Raw genomic sequence first — 23,509 nt, forward strand, 5'->3', positions numbered from 1 at the left:
TGTAAATAGTTACAAAGTGAAAGTAATCTTAAAAAGCCTTAGCAATTTCTCTCAGGTAAAATGATATTTTTACAGAAAGAAACTGCTAATAACCAAGACAAAAGAACACAATATCTGAAATGGATGTGTCTAGTTACATACAAGTTGATGATGAAAGCACAGAAAGAAAGAATGTTATTGGGTGATTGCTTTTTTTAAAGCTCAGCATTTTGGCTGTGATTATAGGAGAGAATTAAACCAAAGGACAAACACTTACATTGCATTCCATAGTCTTGTTGATTACTCTGTTGGAATCACTGTTTTACATTCAGTATAATAGTCAGATAAAGAAAATAAGAACATTGGGGTTTCTGAAAGATTAATTTTAGTATAAGGCAAATTTAGTATAAGATATAAATTTAAGGATAATGATATTTGATTGCAATTGAAAATATCACTGTGACATTTTGGTGTTAAAAAAAATAAAACAAAACAAAAAACCACTTTTCCAGGGGCTGGAGAGCTCAGTGGTTAAGAGCACTGGATATTCTTCCAGAGGACCCAGGTTCAATTTCCAGGACACACATGATGGCTCACAACTGTCTGTAATTCCAGTTCTAGTTGATCTGATGCACTCTTCTGTTTTCAATGAATACCAGGTATATATGGTACATAAATATATGTATAGGCAAAACACTCATGAACATAAAATAAGTAGATTTAAGAAAAAACAGTAATATATTTCTTCTCCTAACCTGAAAAGTCTAGAAGCAATGAGCTCCCCCAGATCTTGATGTTCAGGTTGTGATCTTTAAATGTTACTTGAGACTACTTGAAGCCTATGTAGGAACAGCTCATATGAGTTTGGGGTAGGAAGGCACCATGTCCTAGAACACCATGTACCACCAGAAAATCAAATGACCCCATGTCAAGAAGCCTAGTTCATGAAGGGATAAGGATGGGTGAATTTACGGTTTAAAGAATAACAATGGGGATAAAGGAGAAAAACTCCTCTGTGGGTAAAGTGCTCACCACACAAACACAAAGACCTGAGTTTGAATCATCAGAGCATACATAAAGCTGGATATGGTAGCATATGTCCATAATCCCAGTGTTCCTATGAACGGATAAAAGGAAGAAGCAGGAGACTCCAAGAAGCTGAGGAGCAAAATTACCTGGTCTATACAACCCTTAAGAGAGAGTGTCTCACACAAGGTGACGGTGAAGGACAACACCTCACACCATTCTCTAACTTCCATATGTGCACCATTGCATGCACATGTGTGTGCGCGCGCGCGCGCGCACACACACACACACACACACAGAGAGAGAGATTAAAATATAGCAATGAGTATACCTGGAACACATTGAATATAAAAGCATATGCTTTCATAGATGTTACAATGATAGGAAAGAGATAGGATACACACATAAAGAAAGTAAATCTGTTTAACACTGGAAGAAGTAGGCAGTGCCTTACTTTGATAGATTACAGGTAAAAGAAAAGAGAGAAAGAAAAAAGAAAAGAGAAAAGAAAAGGTTTTCTGCCTTCCTGGCTTTGGGGTACCTAAACAATATGGGGGATAAGGGTAAGGGTTCCTCTTCAAAGTTCCAGAGGTAGAATGAGTAAAGGTTGAGAGAATGAGGAAACTACCATTCTGAATGTTCAAAGACAACAATTAAGGTAAAAGAGTATGCATGAATAAGCCCATTAGAGAAAACATCAATGGGGGGAAACAACAGAGTAGTGAACAACAGAGTAGTGATCAGGGACTAGGCAGTTCATTCCTAATTGCTACTATATGCTATACTCTATGCTCTTGATCTACCTCAGAACACCAAGGGTATGCTGAGGGTGCAGGAAGGAGGGAAGAAAGAAAAGAAGGAAAGAAAGAAGGAAGGAAGGCAGGCAGGAAGAAGAGACCTATCTCATCAAATTTTTATATGAACTTCTGGTTTAGAGGACACAGGGGGACAGGAGAGTACTAAGTGGTACCACTAGAAGGAATCATGCAGGGACCTCTCCAGGGCCTAGGCGTTGTCAACAGGGCATGGCACTGGGAAAAAGGGCAGTCAACTCTTTTGAACAAAAAAAGATATGTGATCTATGGTGAAGGAGAAGACAGGTGGCTGCCAATAGATGAGGAGAGATGAGAGAGAGAGAAACAAAGAGTATAAAGATGCTTTGAGGAACAGCAGGCGTGCCTTAGTGCTTGTTCAGCTACTAAGACCAATAAACACTGAGCTGTGACAATTAGTTTTCCATAGGCACATTTTTCTTCTAAGAGTTTCAAAGCCTGCTTTCTACCATCACTTTTGTTTTATTAATGGAGAGTTTTTTCTTTCTGTCTTCTTTTAGATATAAAATACAGATAGCTCTTATTTTTCTTGAGTAAATAGTCTCAGCCCCAGTGATGGATCACTTCCATCTATACGGTTTACACTATAGGGATTCTACAGAGATTTTCAGAAAGGTGGACTTGATGAAACTTTTGTACATGTATGCATAATATTTAGTTTATAATTCACAGCTAGTTCCCAGAAGAGATTTCTCCTACCCAGTGCAAGAACAATAATGGGTCACCATGAACTAATCACATAGGAGCTATTTCCAAACTTCACCACTCATTGCTCGTAATTTGGCTCTTTATCCTTTTCTTCATTATCAGACTATGGAACAGGTAGAATGAGTGGCATTTGTCCATGCCAGCAGATCCTATTCACACAGCCCTTCTACATGTCTAAGCCCTCCCATGCTTGTTATAGCCCTTGGTACTACATTGAGTCTTCTCCATGTCCCATCTTGGGACCAATATGATAAATATTTCCATCGCTTCTTAATGTTATGTGATGTCTCTAGACACATCCTGAAGAGGGAGATGCTGTCACACATGAGAGAATGTTTCCCTCCACAGCACAAGCTACCACTGGATCCTCCATGCCCAGAACAGCACCTGGAGTCAGAGCCTGCTCTACAAAGGCTGCTGAACCCATGATGTTCTTTGCCAGACAAGCTGTGCCAGTCTGGTAGCTAACTGTGATGCAGAATTTAAAAACCAATGAGCTCTGCTATCTAACTTGGGGCTCCACACTGGAACAGCCCTTGAGATTTCACAGTTATTCTCACTTCTCTGATCATCTGATAGGACTCTGGTCTTCTCATCTTTGCCTACCCTGTCCCCAATGTTTGATGTTATTCCTGTCCACATCTTACACTCCAAGCTCAGCTCCTTTTAGCCTTCTCCCCACCCCTTGGAGTCCCTCCAGCATCTGAGAGTTACTCTACAAGGAACATCACCAATCCCCAAAGGGCAGGTCCTTGTCATCTTTTTATTGGGAAGTGCCAGCTTCCAACGGGTGGTGATTAATATTGGCTACTTGACAGCATCTAGGGTTACCTAGGAGACACACCTTTGGCCATGTCTATGAGGGAGTTCCAGATTAAGTTAGTTGAGGTGGGAAGACCCACTCTTAATATGAGTGTCCCTGTTCCCTGGGCTGGGGTCCTGGGCCAAATAAAAAAAGAGAAAATGAGCTGACTATCAGCAATCATTCCTCTCTGCTCTCTGACTGTGGATTGTCATGTAATTGGCTGGCTCCTGCTTCTTTTGTCATGTGATTGTCATGTGATTGGCTGGCTCCTGCTTCTTTTGTCATGTGATTGTCATGTGATTGGCTGGCTCCTGCTTCTTTTGTCATGTGATTGTCTGGCTCCTGCTTCTTTTGACTTCCCCGCCTTGACGGACAGTCCCTGCAACTGTGAGCCAAGGCAAACCTTCTTCCTTAAGCTGCTGTGTGTCAGGTGTGTTGCTGTAGCACTGAAAAGAAGCAATGAGGCCATGAGACTCATACCTGCCCCTCCACAATCCACCTGCAGATGGCAGTCTTCCCATCATAGCCGGGTCGGAACTGGAGCGTGGCTGAGCGAGGGCTGATGTTGGAAATGACCAGGTTGGATGGAGCACCGGGAAGGTCTAGAGGTGGATGAGAGAGGTGGGAAGAGGGTTAAGTCCTGTCAAAGCTTAGGGAGGGTGCCAAGCACTTCAGGAAACAGCTTCAAAATGACTCTTTACTGAAAAAGGCACTTGTTTACCAAGCCAGGAGAGTGAGAAGCCCTGCAGCTTCCCCCAGCAAGGCCTCACAGCAGGGTCCTTCCTCTATCAGTGCCACCCGCTGTGCTCCAGGCCATCTGAAGTGGCATTAGAAGGCTCCTGTCTTATTCATCTCTGAATAGAACAGATAATTAATAGGCGCTTGTTATGCAAAGAAAGACAAGGGAACATTATTGCATCCTCCAGTCTCCTGCACTGGCACCAAAAAAGGACTGTCTGACTTCTTTTCCCTGCTCCCATGATGCCTAGGAAGTCGGGGTTGAGGAAGGGATAGAAATCTGTAGGCCTTGGATGGGGTTTTCTTTCCTGGACTCAGTTATTCTGGAAATGACATACAGTGGAAGGTGAGTCCCATCATCTGAGTTTTCCTGGCTTTTAGCCCATTCATACTTGGACATTAGTGGGCTGCTCTGTAGAGGGCCAGGCTTCCTTGTAAGTTCAATGAAGTGTTTACAGTGATAAATTCCCAAAAGGAAGAGAGAGGTTAAAGACAGGGAAGGGAAAAAATACAGAGAAGAATTTTTCTAAAAAGTGAGGACAAAGGGCCAGATGAATACCTCAGCAGGTGGGGTTCACCTAGCACCCACAAAGCCCTGGGCTTGATCCCACAGCACTGCATTCCAGTACTCAGGAGATTAAGGCAGAAGGTTATTCTCAGGTTACATAGGAAGTTTGGAGCTAGCCTGGGATACATGAGACCTTATCTCAAAAAAAAAAAAAAAAAATCAAACAAACAAACAAACAGGACAAAACAAAAAAATGAGGCTGGGATGTAGCTCAGTGGTAGAAACACTTGCCTAAACACTGTGTACAAGGCTCAGGGTTCCATCTCTAGAATCTAAGAGAAAAAAAGAAAGAGAGTGTTGTGAGTATGGGAGGGGAGAGATGGGGAGAGAGGGAAGGAATGAAGGAAGAAAGAAAGAAGGAGAGAGGAAGGAAAGAAAGTATGCTTGTTATCTTCAGGTTCCTGAGGGGAAATGTCCTAGCTTGCATTGCTGGGGTATTTGAAGGTAGGTCTTGCCTCAGGAAAATAAAGCCCCTTCAGTAACAGCTTGATATTGTCATAAGCAGGGTCTCTAGGATCTGAAGGGTCCTTCTGTATCTGACTTAATGAATTTGAAGCAGACAATGTTTAAAGTGAAGGACAAGTACTCTTCTTTCTAGTCCTTGGCTCTCTAGGTTCTTAAAAGATGACTCTTCAGTATCTAATGGACATAAACTTCTAGCTCGGCAAACAAAAGCTGGCTCCTCAGAAGGGCTCATCGCTGCAGGAGCTCTTCCTGCAGGACTCAGGCTGGTACTCAGTATAGTAGAGTGTAGCCCTCCAGCCACAGGTCTCCCTTCACGGTGGCTATCAGAATCTCATCAAAGTAGACCCTCCGTCTTCCTTCTGACTCTTCTACTGCAGTTCCAGGTGACATATAGCCTAGGGACAGTAACACTGGCTGTACAGAGGCCTCCAGAAGTCAGTGCACTCATTCCCTGTCAGGGTTGGACAGTGTGTATGCCGCAAAACCTTGCAACTCACACTGTATGGGCAGCCTGCGTTCTCCCTGGTGCAGGCTCCATCTTAACATGTAAGACAGTGACCACATTAGGGCCACTGCTATGAAAATATCACGTACTAACGGTATTTTTGATCTTTGATTGGAGCTGTGTTTTGGGTGCCAGTTACTTGGGTAAAATCAGTGAGCATGTTGGGGGAGATGGATTAGTCCCTAAAATGCTGGCTGGACCAGCATGAAGAACTGGATTCATATTCTCAGAACGTAGGGTAACAAGTCAGCAGATGGTCACCTGCCCCGACCTTTCCCTCAACCCAGGGCTTGGAAATTCTCGCCCCCATGACTCAGGGGTCAAGGCCAAGCAATACTTCTGGCTACACTCTGCTTTCCCATTAGCTCACTGCACATGTTCCAAAGACCCTATAAGAGCCCACCCCTCCACCCAGCCTGCTGCTGGGCCTGTCCCCTCTCAGGGGCAGCCGCTATTCTGTGTTTCTCCCTCATAAATCTCTTGTGTGAGGTTTGTTGTGTAGTATGACTCTGTGGCCTTGGCTCCCAGTTGCCTTTGCGATATTCTTGTGCTGGAAAACCTGTTCACAGAACATGTATAAAGCCAGGTATGGCAACCGACTCCTATAATCTCAGTTCTGGGGAGGCAGAGATGGGAGGATCCTGTGCTTGCTGGGCAGCCCCTGTAGCCAATCAGTGAGCCCCAGGTTGAGTGAGAGACTCTCTCAAAATGAAATGAGATGAAGGAAGGCAAAAGATGTTGACCTCTGACCATCACATACATATTTGCATGTGGACCACACATAGAAGGAAAAAAAATATTTCATAAGGAATCTTTTTGCAGGCAGAAGACTTAAACCAACATTGTCTTGCCTTAGTGTGACGACCTTCCACACTTATGGAATGGAGAACTTATCCCAAGGCAAACTCAGGAGTCTCACCTCACCTCCATGGTCTAGTTCCTCTGGTGGAGCCCAACTTTCAGTGACATGACAAGTGCCTGTAATTCTGGCACCCACATTAGTGTCAGGGCCACTATCTTGTGAAATGGCCAGTATCTGCAGGTGGATAAAGAAAGGCTTGGCCACATCTCCTCCTGCTGGTGTAGAGTAGGCCCATCCTCAATGGAGTACCATCTCTGACTGGCAGCAGGGGAGGACACCCTGTGGCTTCAGCTGCTCCCTCAGACCCTTCCTCTGCCTCCACACAAAATCTAGACTCAGAGGAAGCATGTTTAGAGTGGCACCATGAGAAGAGGTGAAGGGTGTATCTGGTTCCTGAGACTTCTTAGGGCTCCTGGGGGCCTCCTGGGGGCCTCCTGAGGGCTCCTGGGGTCTCCTGGGGGCCTCCTGGGGCCTCCTGAGGGCTCCTGGGGGGCTCTTGGGAGCTCCTGAGGGCTTCTGAGGGCTCCTGGTGACTCCTGAGGGCTCCTGGGGCCTCCTAAAAGCTCCCTCAGTGTACACATTTCATCTGTTTTACATTATCTTTAGACACATGTAGCTCTCTCCAGAACAATCATAAGACTGAGATGGAAGTGAGAAGCAAATAGGAATTGAGTTCATATGAGTTTCCTGGGCCTCTATGGATACAGTTGTCATAGTTTACAAATAAGGAAAATCGACATGCATGTATGTTTGGGTATATGTGTGTGTGTGCTGACACGCATTTGTGTCTGTTATATGTGTGTGTGCTGACATGGCTCTGTGTGTGCTGACATGCATGTGTGCATGTATGTGTGCTGACATGCATGTGTGTGCGTGCAATGTGATGCATATGCATGCATGTGTGTAGGTGCACACACCTGTGCGTATATAAAGCCCAGAGGAGGTCATCACTCTGTGACTCTCTATCTTAGTCTTCTGAGACGCAGTCTCTCACTGAACATGGAGCTGGGCTGCAGAGGTCAAAGCCCCAGTCATCCTGTTTCCCCCTCAGCCCTGTCAGTACCGGGCTTACAGGCTTGACTGCAGCCACACCTGGTATCTACCTGGATGCTGCGATCTAAACTCAGGTCTTCCTGCTCATGCAGCAAGTACTCTTACCAGTAATTCATCTCTCCAGCCCGTTTACTTAGCATCTTTTAAATGGTAGGAGACCTGACAGCTATACTTGTAGGACTGAGCCAGTGGAGCCACGACAACCTCCCGTCTCTGTGTTCACAGGCATTTGTGCGGTTTCAGAACACAACATTTCCATCTTAAACAGAAGCTTTAAAAGCAAGAGCAGGAGTTAGTGCTGGTCCTCTGGCGCTTGATGTCTAAGAAGATCCTGTGACTTTCAAAGGGACATAACAGGAGTGTCAGCTATTCCTCACTAATGAGTACATTCTGCCACAGTGGCCCGCTGAACTCGGCCACCTGAACCCTACGGACATCTCCCTCTTTCATCATTGTGTTTACTATTTTCTCTCAGATTTAGTTATTTCTGTATATGAGTGTTTTGCCTTCATGGACATATGTGCTCCATGTGTGTGCCTGGTGCCCTCTGAGCTCAGAGAACAGCACTGGATCCCCTGGAATTGGAGTGATAGCTAGCCGTGAGCCACCATGTGGGGGCCTCGACATGGAATCTGGGCCCTGTGCAAGAGCAGCAAGTGCTATTAATGGCTGATCCTTCTCCCTAGCCCCACCTTTTCTTATTGAAAACCCCAGTTCTTATACGCTTCATGGTCTTCACAATTTTTGAGATGGGGTCCCATGTAACCCAGAATGACTGTCAACTTACAGTGTAGGCAAGGATGACCTTGAATTCTGAATCTACCTGCCTTTACTTAGGGAACCCTTGTCTTATCATAAAGGTATGCATTACCATACACCTGGCTTACATGTTCTGGGCATCAAACCTTGTGTGCATCTCTAGCGCTCCCCCTCCCCCCCCCCCCCGACTTAATGTCAACATATTTTTATTTGCCTTTCTCAAAGGCCTCTACCATCCATGTGGTCATTGGCTGTGGGCCTTTGAGGGTGGAAGCCTTGTGTTGTAGAGACCATGTTTGAGCCCCATGGAGAGGACTCTTCTCTTTCCTTTCAAGCCAGCCACATTGGCTTGTGCTCAGATTCCGAGAGACACACAGTGAGATACTGGGGAAGGCAAGGGTGAGGGAGAATCAGAGTCACGTGCCTTCACACATCTCAGCAGGAGGCTCTCAAGGCACTTGGTGGCTTCTGCATAGAGATGCCACCAGATTGGGAGGGTCAGAGATTATAAGCACAGGCAAAGTATGGATGCCAAGATCCACTGACCTGGGGGCACTCCTGAAGAGATGGTGGATGACGTGCTCAGGCCCACTCCAGCGGCGGTCACGGCAGCCACATCGATGGTGTAGGTGGTGAGAGACGACAGTCCTTGGATCTTGTACTCGTGGGTTGTGCTGTTGAGGGTGTGTGTGAGCCGAGAGTCATTCTTTCCATATACCTCCCATGAAATCTGATAGCCTGCAAGAGAACAGAACACCTGAGGCAGACCATCCAGGAGTCGCCCCTCCTCCTGAGGAGCTCAGGGCCAGCAGAAGAGCATCTGGGCTCAGCTGGAAAGAGGCCCAGGTTCTTCCTCTGCGTTCACACAGAGGTCTCTGCTGTGTCCTGTTCCTATCACAAGGAACTCTGTAAGAATAGGCTTCTGGGACCCAGGAGCTGGTGCAGAGACAGGAGAGTAACAGATATGACCACCAGCCTGCAGCGCTCTGCCGAGCTCATGCTTGCAACAATCAGGAGACCCTGTAGTGGTGTTCCCAGTGTCACAAACTGATGTTTTCATTACCTGTCTCCTGAGGTGGTGACTCGCTCTAGGGTCCCATCACAAGTGTGGAAACACTTCTACTGAGTGTGTATGCATGTGCGTCCATGTGCATGTGTGTGTGTGTGTGTGTGCCTGCATGTGTGGGTTGAGTTTGTGCATGTGCATGTTTCCTTTCCTTGCTGTGGTGACTGACAGGCTGCTCTTTCTGTTTTCCTTTCACCTGCCCCCTTTCCCCCTCAGTTTTGCACTGCTTCAGAGAAATGCCTTGCTCCTTACTGAAGATGTTATTTTCTTAAAAAAAAAAAATTAATTTTCCTCCAAGTTCTCATCTCAATCTGGCAGGGCCTCCCGAAGACAATTTATTTAGCCTTAGATTCCATTGTGACTTGGGCTTAGAGAAAAAAGACCCAACTAGTGCTTGAGTCAACCCCTTCGGAGGGGAGCTGATGGGATTAGAGGGCGCTTAAAGTGTCTTGTAAAGAGGGGTCGGTGATGGAGAGAGCTCCTGGGTCCTCAGGCAAAGGGAAACTGCTGAGGATGCCAGCTCTTCCTTCTTCTCAGTCAATAAGCTCGGGGATATGGAAGCTCGAAGACGCATCTCAGCTCCCTCTCGCTCAGATGAAAGTCATAAATAAACTTAGAAACTGCTCTTGCGGGTGAACGGAAACTTAGAGGATGGCGCCTCGGGACTTTAATATTTTGGAAAAAATGTAATGTCAGAATTCACCCCCTGCTCACTGTCCCCACAATCATAACACAATATGGTAACTACCAAGCACCTTCAGGGGGACTCAGACCTTGAGTGGGGAGAGTGGCTGGAATAGCAAGGCGAGGCAGACCACTGGAGGGATGTTGGCCGTGGGGACCGTGAGGTCACCCAGGCACGTGAATTCCACTGACCAGTGGAGGAATGGGTCTCTGCTCTAAGCACGTGGAGACTCAAGCTTCCCTCCTCTGTAAAGGCTGCTCCCTTCTCCTCATGGTGCTGGCCAGGGCTGCTCCCATGCTGCCTTGGGCTGCCACCTCCACCCCACCCCCGCCCAGTGCCAAGTCTTAGGCTCTCTTTCTCCACCCACTCCCTACACTGCAGTTTCCATGGAATGGTGCTGAGATCTGAGTACTCCAGTTCAGCTTCCATGGATGGGTGCTAAGAACTGAGTACCCTTACAGGTTCTTTCTTTATGGCTAATTTGAAATTTGGGGGTGGGGTCTGACAATAAAAATGCCACTTCTATCCTTTGTGGTGGCTGACTTTGTCAATTTGATAAGCTCTAGGATCTCCTAGGAGACAAGTCTCCAGGCATGCCTCTGAGGGATTTTCTAGATCATATTAACTGAGGTGGGAAGACCCACCCTAAATGTAGGTGGCTCTCTCTCATGGGCTGGGGTCTGGGACTGGATGGAAAGGGAGAAAACCAGCTGAGCTCCAGCAGCCAGATGGCTTTGATTCCTGACTGTGGGCACGAGGTGAGCAGCCACCTCTGGCTGTACCCTTCCAACTAGAAGCCAGAATTGTTTCCTGCTAGGCATCTGGTCCCAGCAAGGAGAAAAATTCGCATCACACAGTGTGTCGCTCTAGGGTTGCAACCAAGATACAGTAATGCTTCTACTTTTTCTTATTTTATTTTATTTTGGGGGGTAGGGTCCTACTCTGTCCCAGCCTGGCCTCTTGAACTCACAGAGATTCACTTGACTCAGCCTCCCTAGTTGTGGGATTAAATTGTGCGCCACTATGTCTAGTTTTCTCGGTGTGCAGTGGCTGACACTCTTCCAAGGGGAGGTCAGCTAAGTAGTGTTGTGATGGGGGGGGGTGGACACTAGGACCCAGGAGGCCATGTGACCCTATGTGGAGCAGGGAGATTCATAGCTCCATGTGGCTGAGGCAAAAGGAGGGGAGGCTGTCTCAAAGTAAGTCCTAAGCATTTCACTGGGCCTAAGTCATGCAACTCACAGGACACACGCATGACAATGACATACTGTTATCTCACTTTACAAAGAAGAAAGAAACAAGGGAGCCCCAGGTACTTGCTAAAAAACCAACAGCCCTGCTCCAGGGCCATCTTCTTTGTCTGTCTGTCTGGTTTGGTCTGATTACCAACAGCATGGGATTCTGAATCACTCTGAAGGTCTGGGAAGAAGAGTCTTTGTTGAATGCTGCCACCTTGTCTGCCAGGAAATTCTGTTTGTTTAAAAGCCGTTCTTTAGCAAAATTTACCAAACACAGCATCTTGTTCATCATGTCAACCTGGAGCCAAAACACAGCAATTTCAGTGTCTTCAGTAAGTACGGCGCTACTGGCATCTGCTAGAGTCCAAAAGCATCGCGCTGTATGCTCAACTCATTACAGAGACGAATGGACACCAAGTGGACGACTGAAGAGCTTGCTCTTGGGCTGGGCAGGGGCTCAGTTGATGAAGGGCTTGCCTTGGAAGCACCGTGACCTAAGTTTGATCCCCAGAACACATACTTGAAAAGACAGGTGTGGTAGTTTATGCTCGTAATGCCGGTGCTGGGAAGGTACAGACAGCCAGTTCCCTCAGGCACAACTGCCCGCCAGTCTTGCCTAAGTGGTGAGTACCTGGCCAAGTCTCAAAGTCAAGATGCACAGTGCCTGAGGTTGACTTCTGGCTTTTTACCTGGCACCCACATTTTCACACATGTACCTCCTCCCCATTCCTGGCACACACACACACACACACACACACACACACACACATACGGCCTGCTCTGGAGGGCATAAGACTAGTGCCAACAGAGATCTGAGAACATCTGATGAATGGTGTAGTGGGGTATTGCCACAGGGCAGAGTATAGGCGTTTGGCATGTAAGGATGCCCTCCCCCCTCCACTTTTCACACAGGCTTGGAGATGTGTGTGGTGGATGCTGGCAGCTCTGGCCAGCAAGTGCTTCATCTGAGTGCAGCCTGCCCCATGGGGGAGCAGAATACAGAGTTGCCCAGAGCCAGCATTCCCAGCCACCTCCAACTGTGCTTCCTACCTGCTAGGAATGGCCCTGCTAACTGAGACTAACGACCACAGGAGCTTCAGAAATAATTTTCTGTTGATCTGGAGTAAATTCTCTACAAGAGAGTAGTGCATCCAATCACAGACTGTCTGTCTGCATCCCGGTCCTCATAAATCAGAGTTTACGGGGGAAGAGTGGGAGAGACTGCAATTTACAACAAGGGCACAATGGGCAATTTGCTCGGGCAGGGGCTCCACCGCCCTTGCTTGAAGCTTCCTTCTTATTTTGACCACAAAATAAAATGGAGGCATGGAATGGGGGTGGTCACTGAGGGTCAGGCTGATAAAGCATCATTTCCAACAGTCACCCCACTATAAAGGTCACATTGCTCACAAACAAACCTTTAGCTGCAAGTGTATACACATGGTGTCTTTGAAGGAGGCGGAGGTGCATGCTAGCATTCCCTGACCTAGGCCAGGTTTGTCTGCAAGTAGTTGTTCTTCTTTTGTGTGCGTGTGTGTGCATGTATTTGTCTATGTGTATATGTATATGTGTTTGTGTGTGTGCGTGTGTGCATGCATGCATGCGCGCACGCGTGTGTGTGTGTGTGTGTGTGTGTGCATGTGTTTGTGTATGTGTATGTTTGTGTGTGGGCACGCGCACTTGCGTGTGTGCGCGCGTGCTTGTGTGTGTGTGTGCGTGCGTGCATGTATGCATGTGTTTGTGTATGTGTGCGCGCACGTGCGTGCGTGCGTGCCTGTGTGTGTGTGCGTGTGTGCATGTGTGTGTATGCATGCTTCTATCTTAAGTTTTGAGACAGCATGTCTTATTGAACTGAGAGTTCACCTTCTCTATGAGATCTCCACTCTGTACACCCGACTTTTCACATGGGCTCTGGGGAATCACGATCACATGCCTGCACTTTACTGAGTGGACCATCTCCTTCACCACAGGCTGACCTTCTTAGGGCTATGGGCCCATTCCAGGGAAGACTCATGATTTGGGGGTGGTGTCTACCAACAGGTAGGGCGTGGAGTACGGAGTGAGTAGCATTGGATGCAGGTGTCCCAAGGGACAATGAGCGCCTGATGGCATCCAGCTAATGACACTCATTTGCTCTCAGTCTTCGAGAGCTTCCCCTGTATAATGCATCTCAGAACAGCAGGCATTGACCCCAGCTTCTGTGTTTTTACAGCGTGGGCAGGGGTGGAGAGAAGCACCGCCAGACAGTGAGGAGTGGGCTGCTCTGGTCCTGATATGGAGGGCAGAGTCTGCCTGAAGCTCTGGCTAACAATGGGGGTGGCCCGTCCACTCAGCCAGCAGAATCCAGCTGGGAACCATCTGAGCTCTGCGGGTCAAACTCCATCATGAACACTAGCCAGCCTCTCGCGACGACAGGTATTTGTTTAAATAAAGTATGAAAATGAGTTCATTAGGCGCCATTAGCTGGCGAGAGCAGATGATCATAAATTGGAGGTCCTGGCCACTAGCTTTCAGCCGTGGAATGTTGGCGCAGATCCACTGGTCTCCCCCAGCCCCCGGGCTATAAAACAAAAACGAAGGGCGTGGGCAGTTTAAGAGGGATGTGGGAGCTCAGGGGAGGTGGGCGTGAGGAATCTGGGATGGTGAAGCCCATCTGGGTTAAAATGCCTATCAAAGAGTCTTGGCCAGTTTCTAGAACACAGTAGATGCCTTGGGCCGGTGAGACTGCCTGCCTTTCTCACTCTTCAGCCCTGTTTTCAGAATCAGTGAGAGCAGGGCTCTGATTCAGTGCCCAGATGGGTCCTGGGGATCTGAGCTAGACAGACATCCTTCCTGGGACTGTAGAGATGGCTTGGTCAGTAAAGTGCTTGCTCTGCAGGCACGAGGGTTTGAGGTCAGTCCCCAGAGCCCACATAAAAAGTGTGGAATACAGTTATAAACCTAGTACTAGGGAGGTTCCAAGCCAACGAGAGACCTGTTTTTTTTTAAAAAAAAAAACAAGGGATTGTGCTTGAAGAAATACAACTGAGGATGTTTTCCAGCCTCCACACATAGAGTATGCACACACATCTGTATGCACATGAAAAGAGTCTCTTCTCACACATCCACACACCCACACAACCACATACCCACACATCCACACCCTCCACTCATCCACACATCCACATATGTGCACATGCACACTACACATACATGCATGTATGCACATGCCCCCCCCCACATACCACACACACACACACACTTCCCACAGAGCTCCTATTACACAGATGCACCATCACCATCTCTCTGATCCCGTTTGTTTCTGACTCTGACATAAGCTATACTGACCCACATCAGGTCTCCGCTGCTGGCTGAGTCCCTGTCTCCTCCAACCGCCTCCTGGGTTCACCTCCTTTGCTTCAGGTTTGGGGAAGCATTCTTAATTACATGCACTGTATTTGCTCTCCTGTACGGGGAAGCACCATCCACAGCGGATCTGGGCTCCGATGCCTCGCCCCAGTGGTAGCCATCTCTGGTTCTGGAGGGAGCACCCTGTCTAGGGCAGGCAGAGTCAGGTGGGCAGGTGCATGCAGCTTAGTCCAAGGCTGGGGCCTGAGGTGGGTCAGTTCCAAGGCTCTCTGTGATCTGAGAAGCACTGCGAGGGACTCTGGGGGACACCGCTGTGTCCCTCATCCTGAGTAGTGTCTTGGCTGGTGGCCAGGATGGCTGCTGAGAACTCAGTGGCAGTGACCCTTTTGCAGTGGCAGTCTGGGATGTGCCCTGGCCAACCGTACCTCATGAGCCACTTTTGCGAGAAAGCTGTTTCAAGATCATGGGGCACATACAATGGGATACATCTCATCTTGGGCAGGGCTGTGGCTACAAAATGACAGAAAACATGGGCCAACTCTGAGGGGAGAAGCAAGGTGGCCGAACCCTGTGGGATCCATGGACCAAGCCGTTTGGTGGCACCCAGGAGGTGGCCAGAGCACGTGGCATGCTTGCTTTCGTATGCATTAAATGTGTATGCGGATGTTCATGCAGTTGTGTACATGTGGTGGCCAGAAGAAAGTTTCTCAGTAGGCACAATCTAGCCAATTAAGCTAGGCTGGCTGGCCATAAATCCCTAAGGACCTGGCTGTCTCTGTGTTCCTAACACTGAAGTTACAAGTACATGCTCCACACCAGGCTTTTTAAAACAGGTTCTGGGAATTGAACTCAGGTTCTCACTGAGTCAGCTCCCAGCCCCATTTGTGTGGTTACTAAATGTGTTATTTTCACATTTTTGGTGCACTTCTGACATACAGAAGTCAATGGGACTTACACAAGTGCTGGTAGGTTCTTTGGCCCTGGGCTTGGGGAAACCCACTGCGGGCTGTGGTAGGGAAAGGGGGAACTTCCAGGTAGAACAGGAATACAGTTTGCACCTTACTCCCAGCATGTGATGATAGAGAGATGGGGAAATGGCTACCAGGGACACCTCTCTGAGCTGTGTGATCATGGGGCCGTCACCCTGAGTCCTTGCTATGCAGCTGGGGTAGGGGACATGAGCAGTCAGTCATAGAGAGTGAGAAGCAGTGTGCTGCGGTGTTGCAGAGGTGGCGCAGCACGGGGGAGTGTTCAAAGCGGCCACTGGTATTACTCGGGACGCTTGCACGAGGCCGGGCCCACGGCACAGTCTGGCCTGCAACCACAGAATAAACGCCTTGCCTCTTATCACAGCATGACATATATGCTCAGTTCTCAGACACCACTCAAGGGAAGAACACAAATTTCCTTCAGCAACTTTCAGGAAATCTGGGAATAACTTACTGTCTAGCATGGGGAGGCCCCAGTGACAATCCATAGTGACATGTCAACAGAGTCTTGTGATGACCCCAGTGCGGGAGGTGCACTCCTTTGATCCCAGCACTTAGGAGGCAGAGGCAGTTGGATCTCTGAGTTCGAGGCCAGTCTGGTCTACAGAGTGAGTTCCAGGACAGCCAGGGCTACATAGAAAAACCCTGTCTCAAAGAACCAAAAACAAAACAAAACAAAACAAAACAAAACGAGTTGTGAAAGTGAGCTATTCCGCTAGTCCCCTGCCATGTGGATGGGATTTACTGTCAAGGGACAACCATGCACAGTTTACCCTGAGCTTGACTCAGAGATCTAGGGACAAGGACCCCTGCGAGCGTGAGGGTCTTCATCCCCAAGCCTTTGCTTAGCCTTAGGTTTCTCACTCAGGGTGTGGTGGGGCAGGGACGGAATATGAATTTGGAGTCAGGAGTCCAGGGCTTTGTCCTGGCCTCGCAGCTCATGACAGAAGGTGGAGAGTGGAGATGCCAGCCCTGTAGCCTCCCAGTGCCCTATTGGGAGGTTGTTAGAAACTCACCCCCACGCACACAGTAGGGACATTTGCTGAATCCAGAATCTCCCAGCCTCAGTTTCCTTATCAGTAACATGGCTAGCAGATCAATACATTTGCACATTGCTCTGAGGACAGGGCTAAATACATGAGGAAAGGCATCTAAAACCTAAGGATTCTCGTTGCCCGAAGACAACTCTGCAGTGTCTGAAGCAGAGGAAAAACTCCCAGCTCTGAGGCTGCTGTCTACACAAGGAGATGAGCAACACCTCCTCGCAGCCCCCACACAGCCAGGAGGACTTGTCAGACTCTCCCAGGAGGCCTGGGTCCACTCTTAGCAGCTTTGTTTGACACAAAGGCCACCCCTTCCTGTTAGGACGCACTTCCTGTTTTCCCATTCCAGGGGAAGGGCAGCTTACCCACAATCATGCCGTTTCTCTCCAGGGGCTCCTGCCAGCTGACCTTGAGAGAGGTGTCCAAAATCTCCGTGAAGCTCAGGTGCCCCACAGCTCCCGGTTCTACCAATTAAAAATAAAGAGGTCTGTTAACACGAGAGCCCTTTGATCAGACCTGTGTGGACAGCTTTAGCTACAGGAAGGAAGTGTTGAGACAGGGCCAGCAGAGGCCTGTGGGAAAGAAACACCAGGGGGCGGGGGCGTGCCTTGCAGTGGGACTAGGGCCCAGGTGCTCAAGGCCTGCTCTCTGTTCTTGAGTGTGTTACTTTGTTGTCTCCATGCACACAAGCAGGGAGCTGAGAAAAGTAACCCCAGGACCTTCAGACACAGCTTCTGTCTTTTTCCCTGACCCAATCCACTAAAATAATCTGCTTAGTTAGACCTGAAAAAAATATCAGTTGCTTGATAGTCTATCACTTCTTTAGAATCTTCCATTGAAAGGTTGAGTACGACTCCATAATAGAATAACCTGCCTAGAATCCCCCAGTGAGGTGCTGGGGTGTGGCTCAGTGGTAGAGCCCCTGCCTAGACTCCCCCAGTGAGGGGCTGGGGTGTGGCTTAGTGGTAGAGCCCCTCCTTAGAATTCCCCAGTGAGGAGCTGGGGGTGTGGCTCAGTGGTAAAGCCCCTGCCTAGACTCCCCCAGGGAGGGGCTGGGGGTGTGGTTCAGTAGTAAAGCCCCTGCCTAAGATCCCCCAGTGAGGGGCTGGGGTGTGGCTCAGTGGTAGAGCCCCTGCCTAGAATCTCCCAGGGAGGGGCTGGGGGCATGGCTCAATGGTAGAGCCCCTGCCTAGAATCCCCCAGTGAGGGGTTGGGGGCGTGGCTCAGTGGTAGAGCCCCTGCCTATAATCCCCCAGTGAGGGGCTGGGGTGTGGCTCAGTGGTAGAGCCCCTGCCTATAATCCCCCAGTGAGGGGCTGGGGGCGTGGCTCAGTGGTAGAGCCCCTGCCTAGAATCCCCCAGTGAGGGGCTGGGGGCGTGGCTTAGTGGTAGAGCCCCTGCCTATAATCCCCCAGTGAGGGGCTGAGGTGTGGCTCAGTGGTAGAGCCCCTGCCTAGAATCCCCCAGGGAGGGGCTGGGGTGTGGCTCAGTGGTAGAGCCCCTGCCTAGAATCCCCCAGGGAGGGGCTGGGGTGTGGCTCAGTGGTAGAGCCCCTGCCTAGAATCCCCCAGGGAGGGGCTTAGGCTTTGCAAGAGTATTTGACTAGAATCTTCCAGAGAGAGGGGCCAGGACTCTGGCCTTCATGGCACCGTGGACTCTGTGGGAGGCAGGAACGAAGCCTAGGGTGAAGGGCAGTACCTGCTCACCTGATGCAGAAGTCTAGTTTCTGAGCTCTTTCCTCCCAAGACATTTTTTCAGGAGCAAGAGAAAGTGCAGCGGAAGGCCTGCACCTTAACCTCCTGCCTTAGAGGGAGGACGGGAGTTTGGGGAAGATCACACACTGCCCTATCCTCCTCTCATCTGAGGACCTGCTCTGGCTAGGAGGGGAGCACCCTCCTACTCAAGGTGCCTTACCACAGGCTGGCTCCCTTGCAAAGCTGCTGGGAACACACTCACTGAAGCTTCTATGCGAACTCGGGTCTGAGAGGAGGTCATAGGCTCTTCCCTGCGTCCTGTCATCCCAGCAGTAGCCCGTACCTCACTCCTCCCTGGAACTACAACAAAACCCTAACACAACTTATGAATTTTAAAACAGGTACAGCTTCAGAAGCTGCACTCGTGGGAGGCAAGATCAGGAGAGCCTTCACAGGAGGCTGAAACCCAGACAAACGGCACTTCTCTCAGTGGAAGATGGTAAAATGGGACGCTGTCAGGATCATGTCATCTTCCCCCGACCACGAGCTCACAGAAGGCCGTCCTGACGGGCTCTGAAGCAGCTTGTCCTTTTGCGATCGATGTCGTAGCAGGGGAAGCTACTGCTCCTTTATATTCCCAGTGTTTCTGCTTCCTGGATCCTTGCCCAACTGTGTTGTCCTCTAACTCTGTAAATGTCTTGCTTTCAATTGATACTCTTTTTCTCTGTACTGTGACCCTCCCCCAGCGTGTCCCCACCTCACCGGGGCTCTGCAGAAGGCCTACAGCTAGCGGAGCTTACATCTGTGACACAGCAGAGGCTAATTGCCAGGGCCCCAGCCCAAACAAGCTTCACCTAGAGACAACTGCCACCCTATCGTTGATACCACCTGCACGAGGGCACGCCATCCTTCTAGAAAGGACAAAGAGGCCACCTGCCTACTAAAAAATGGTGATTCAAAGGCAGGGAAGAGGTCTCAGTTGAGGATCTGAGTTCTTGTGTGGTTGCATGCATGTTTGTCTGCCTGTTTGCATGGGTGGGGTCATCATATACATGGGTAGGTGTGAACATGCATGTATTTGTGTGTTTGTGTGTGTGAGTGTGTGAGATCATTTTTGTGTGTTTGCATGTGTGTTTGTGTGTGTGCTAGTGAGTATATGTGTGTTTGTGACTGTGTTTGTGTGTGTGTGTATGTGGCTGTGTGAGTGTGTGTATTTGTGACTATGTGTATGTTTGTGACTGTGTGTATATATATGTGTGTGTGTTTGTGGTTGTGTGAGTGTGTGTATATTTGTGACTATGTATATGTTTGTGACTGTTTTTATGTGTGTGTGGTTGTGGTTGTGTGAGTGTGTATGTATTTGTGACTGTGTGTATGTTAAATCCAGAGCTTGCCCATACGTCTAGTCTTACTACTTGACTTGATCTGGGGATCCTGTCTCTGCCCACTAAGGCTGGACACTCACCCAGAATTTCTGTGGGTTCTGGGGATCCCTCCTCAGGTCCTCACACTTGTCTAGCAACTGCTTTAACACCAGTCCCACAATCTGAGTTCTACACCCAGAACTCACTTTTAAAAATCTGATATCCTACATACATTTATGAATCCCAGCTCTGGAGCAGAGACAGGTAGGTCCCGGAGGCTCACTGCCCAGCCAGCCTAACTGGGTGGGTAGCTCCAGGCTCATGGAAAGAACTTGTTTCAAAAAATAAGGTGAAGTGATTGAGAAAGATATTGGACCTACACACACACACACACACACACACACACCTCATATCATATAGAGAAATGTGTCTCAAAATAACAAATAAGTGTATTATGCTAAAACATAGATCTCAAATAATTTTGTTAACATTTTTTTTTCACTTGACATTATAGCATGACAATTTTCCCTCAAGTGTTTTGAGTTCAAAAGTTTGGTTTTTTTTTTTTTTTAATAGCTACAAGATATCTGTTGTATGACCTTTTTACCTCTCTCTCAATTGTCCCCATTTGGGACATCAAATGCTTTTCACTGATTTTTATAGTAGATGGCTTATCATGAGGCTCCTCGGAGGTTTGTCTGTTGAGGTTTTTTGAGAAAATAATTTGTTCTTTATCCCAGGCTAGCCTCAAAGCCTCAAAGTCCTCTGGCCTCAGCCTCCTGAGTGCTGGCATAAGTGTGTATCAGTGTGCCCAGCTAGGGGCGCCTTGGCCTATGGTCTTGTGTGTGCCTATAATTACTCCCTCAGGTACCTCCACCTGACGATGTGTCCTTGACACAACACTTGCCTGCGCGTAGACATGGGCCTGTGGGAATCTACTGAGAGGAAGTAATGCAAAGCCAGAGTCACAGGCAGGAACGGGGGGGGGGGGGGGCTTAATTCAAAGCCCCAGTGTGGGGGAAAGAGTGGGTGGAGAGGCACGGCAGGCAACCAAGCAGAAGAGTGAGGGTATTAGAATTAAGGGTCTGAATAATGACAGCCAAGCTCAGCAGGACTGAACACAGTAGGTCTACTCCCTCCATGAACACAGTAGGTCTACTCCCTCCACTGTTGTCCCCAGAGTCCCTGCCTTTTTGCCATGCGCTGGTTGGGATGACTGCCCTGCAAGTACACCGAGCTATGGGTCTTCCTAGAGCTGGCTTATGTATGGAGGTTGCCATGACTACCTCTTGTCAGTGGCCCCTGAGAGGATAGGCTCAGACACAGGAGAGGGATACTCACTGTCCTCGTGGGTCCACAGGAGCTGAGGTGTGCTTGGAGGCCCATCCCCTGGGGTGGTAAAACACAGGACAGACGTGAAGTAGGCTGTGAACTTCTTCAAGTTTGTTATGTACCCATGATGGATTCCGTGGAAGTCAGGAGCAATAGTGACTACGGTGACAGTCTCGGGAGCATCTGCTGGCCAGGCTAGGAGCTGGTGGGGGAAGGGTTAAAAAAGACCCCTTTAAACCTCATTTCTTTACTTAGCTGTCAATCAAAATTTTATTTTACAATTAGTATGTCTTGAAAGAAAGCATAGTCACAATTCAGAAAGTTCGTAAATGTCACATCATTTTTTTTTCCTCTTTTTCATGTTTGGGGATAAAACAAGAGCTTTGTACATGTTAAGCAAGCACTCTACTACTAATCTACATCCCTAGCCCCTCACTGGGGATTCTAGGCAGGGGCTCTACCAGTGAGCCACCCCTCCAGCCCCTCACTGGGGATTCTAGGCAGAGGCTCTACCACTGAGCCACGCCCCAGCCCCTCACTGGGGGATTCTAGGCAGAGGCTCTACCACTGAGCCATGCCCCCAGCCCCTCCCTGGGGGATTCTAGGCAGGGGCTCTACCACTGAGCCACGCCCCCAGGCCCTCACTGGGGGATTCTAGGCAGGGGCTCTACCAGTGATCTATATCCCTGCTCACTTTTTGCATTTTTACATCTTGAGACAAGGTTTTACTAAGCTTCCCAGCATGACCTTGAACTTGTGGTTCTCCTGCCTCAGCTTTTCAAGCAGCTGAGATTAGTAAGGCCTGGCTATAAATAATATTACATTTTATAATCCTGGTTCGAAAAAAGTTGAGTTTAAAATATGTCTATATATTTTTGTACATTCATACACATATATTTATATATATGAATGAAGTGACTGTTAAACTTGTTACAGTAGTGGGCACTCCCTTACATCTCCATCTTCTCTTAGTATACTACTGAACATGGAATCTTTTTAACAGTGAAGAGCAAAGATAATATCATCTGTTAATTCAACTAATTAGCATCATAAGGAGACAAACACAAATATTCTCCAGATAGAAGTCTACTCTGACTCAAAATAATTCAATAGGAATAATCTTAATGATTTATATTTATGTTATACTAGTTTCCTGGAATGGAGTTTAGGAGATAGGCTAGAATATTAAATAAAGGGCATATGCAGGGACTGGGGATACAGTCCCATTGGTAGAGAGCTTAGCTAGCATGCCAGAAACCCTGGGTTCTACCCGAATGATACATAAACCCAACATGGTGACATGTGCTTCTAATCCAAGGATTAAGGAGGTAGGAACTGGAGAATCAGGAGTTCAAGGTCAACCTCAGGCACACGCTGAGTTTGGAGCCAGCCTGCTACATGAAATTCTGTCTTAAAAACAGAACAAGGAATAGCATTTATATGCATCTGTGTGTGTATGTGTATGTGTGTGTGTGTGTGTGTGTGTGTGTGTGTGTGTGTGTGTGTCTGTCTATGTGTGTGTGTGTACAAGTGCATGTTGCAGGAAAAGCTCCTTTCCTGCTTAGGCAATGCTAGACACACGTGGTGAGTTTTAGTCTCCTGACATAATGCATCTCCCGGACTGAGTGGTTCTGAAAGCCAGCGGGCAGCAGGACACAGCGCACCTGTGCAGATCAAACGGACGAGCTGGCCATCGGAAGCACACAGTGTTCTTACCACTCAGACCTGGCAGGAGAGTCAAGAGTGATGCAGTCTCTGGTTGATCGGTTTCCTTCAAAACAGCATCTGCCTTCAGACACCTCCGAGGAGGGAGCAGAGGCATGACCCCTTCCTAGCTGGGCCTCATTACAGACAAACAAACGAGCTCAACCCAAATGGTAGGCAACAACGACCTTTTGAAGCTGAGAGCATTAGTGATTCACCCTTCTCTGAAGGGACTCCCTGAGTCTCCTGCTAAGGGGCTTGTGAACCCACTGGTGCACAATGAAGTCAGACTCCCAGGTTCAACTAGGAGAAGTTCACAGCAAAGAAACTGTGCTTCTGGAATGTGTATCCATGCCCATCTTTCCCAGCAACAGGCTCTATTGCTGGTCTGTTCATTCATATTGGGCAGGCACCCTGGACCTTGGACTCTTCTCTGGTCTCTATTCTTTAAACAGAACTATATGCAAAGCAGAGAGGAAAATGGTCTCTGCTGGACAGCAGTCTCCTTCTCATGAATTCCTGCCCTTGATTCTATGTTATAGGAAGGAGTGCTTGAACTCAGGTTGACTCCAATGAGCCCACATAGATCTCCCCTGGACTCTGACTCTCTCTCTCTCCCTTCCCTTCTTCTCCCCTCCTCGTAATGAGTGTGTGTATGTGTGTGTGTGTGTGTGTATGCTGGCATGCATGGATATGTGTGCCCACAGTTGTGTGTGTCTGTGATGATGAATGTGTGCACAGGTGTG

At 48.4% G+C, this 23,509-nt stretch overlaps 1 protein-coding gene across 1 annotated transcript in view; it reads right to left on the bottom strand.

Annotated features, from left to right (window-relative positions):
• Positions 1–23,509, bottom strand: part of Sdk1 (sidekick cell adhesion molecule 1) — a 1,012,579-nt gene that overhangs the window by 158,727 nt on the left and 830,343 nt on the right. Inside the window, exons 19-22 of the mRNA XM_052168081.1 lie at positions 21,069–21,261; positions 17,036–17,134; positions 8,848–9,039; positions 3,832–3,953 (exon numbers count right to left, since the gene is read on the bottom strand). Coding sequence (XP_052024041.1) covers positions 3,832–3,953; positions 8,848–9,039; positions 17,036–17,134; positions 21,069–21,261 — 606 coding nt within the window. The remainder of the gene's footprint in view (positions 1–3,831; positions 3,954–8,847; positions 9,040–17,035; positions 17,135–21,068; positions 21,262–23,509) is intronic.

Source organism: Apodemus sylvaticus, chromosome 22 (genome assembly GCF_947179515.1).
Source record: "Apodemus sylvaticus chromosome 22, mApoSyl1.1, whole genome shotgun sequence".
NCBI lineage: Eukaryota > Metazoa > Chordata > Mammalia > Rodentia > Muridae > Apodemus > Apodemus sylvaticus.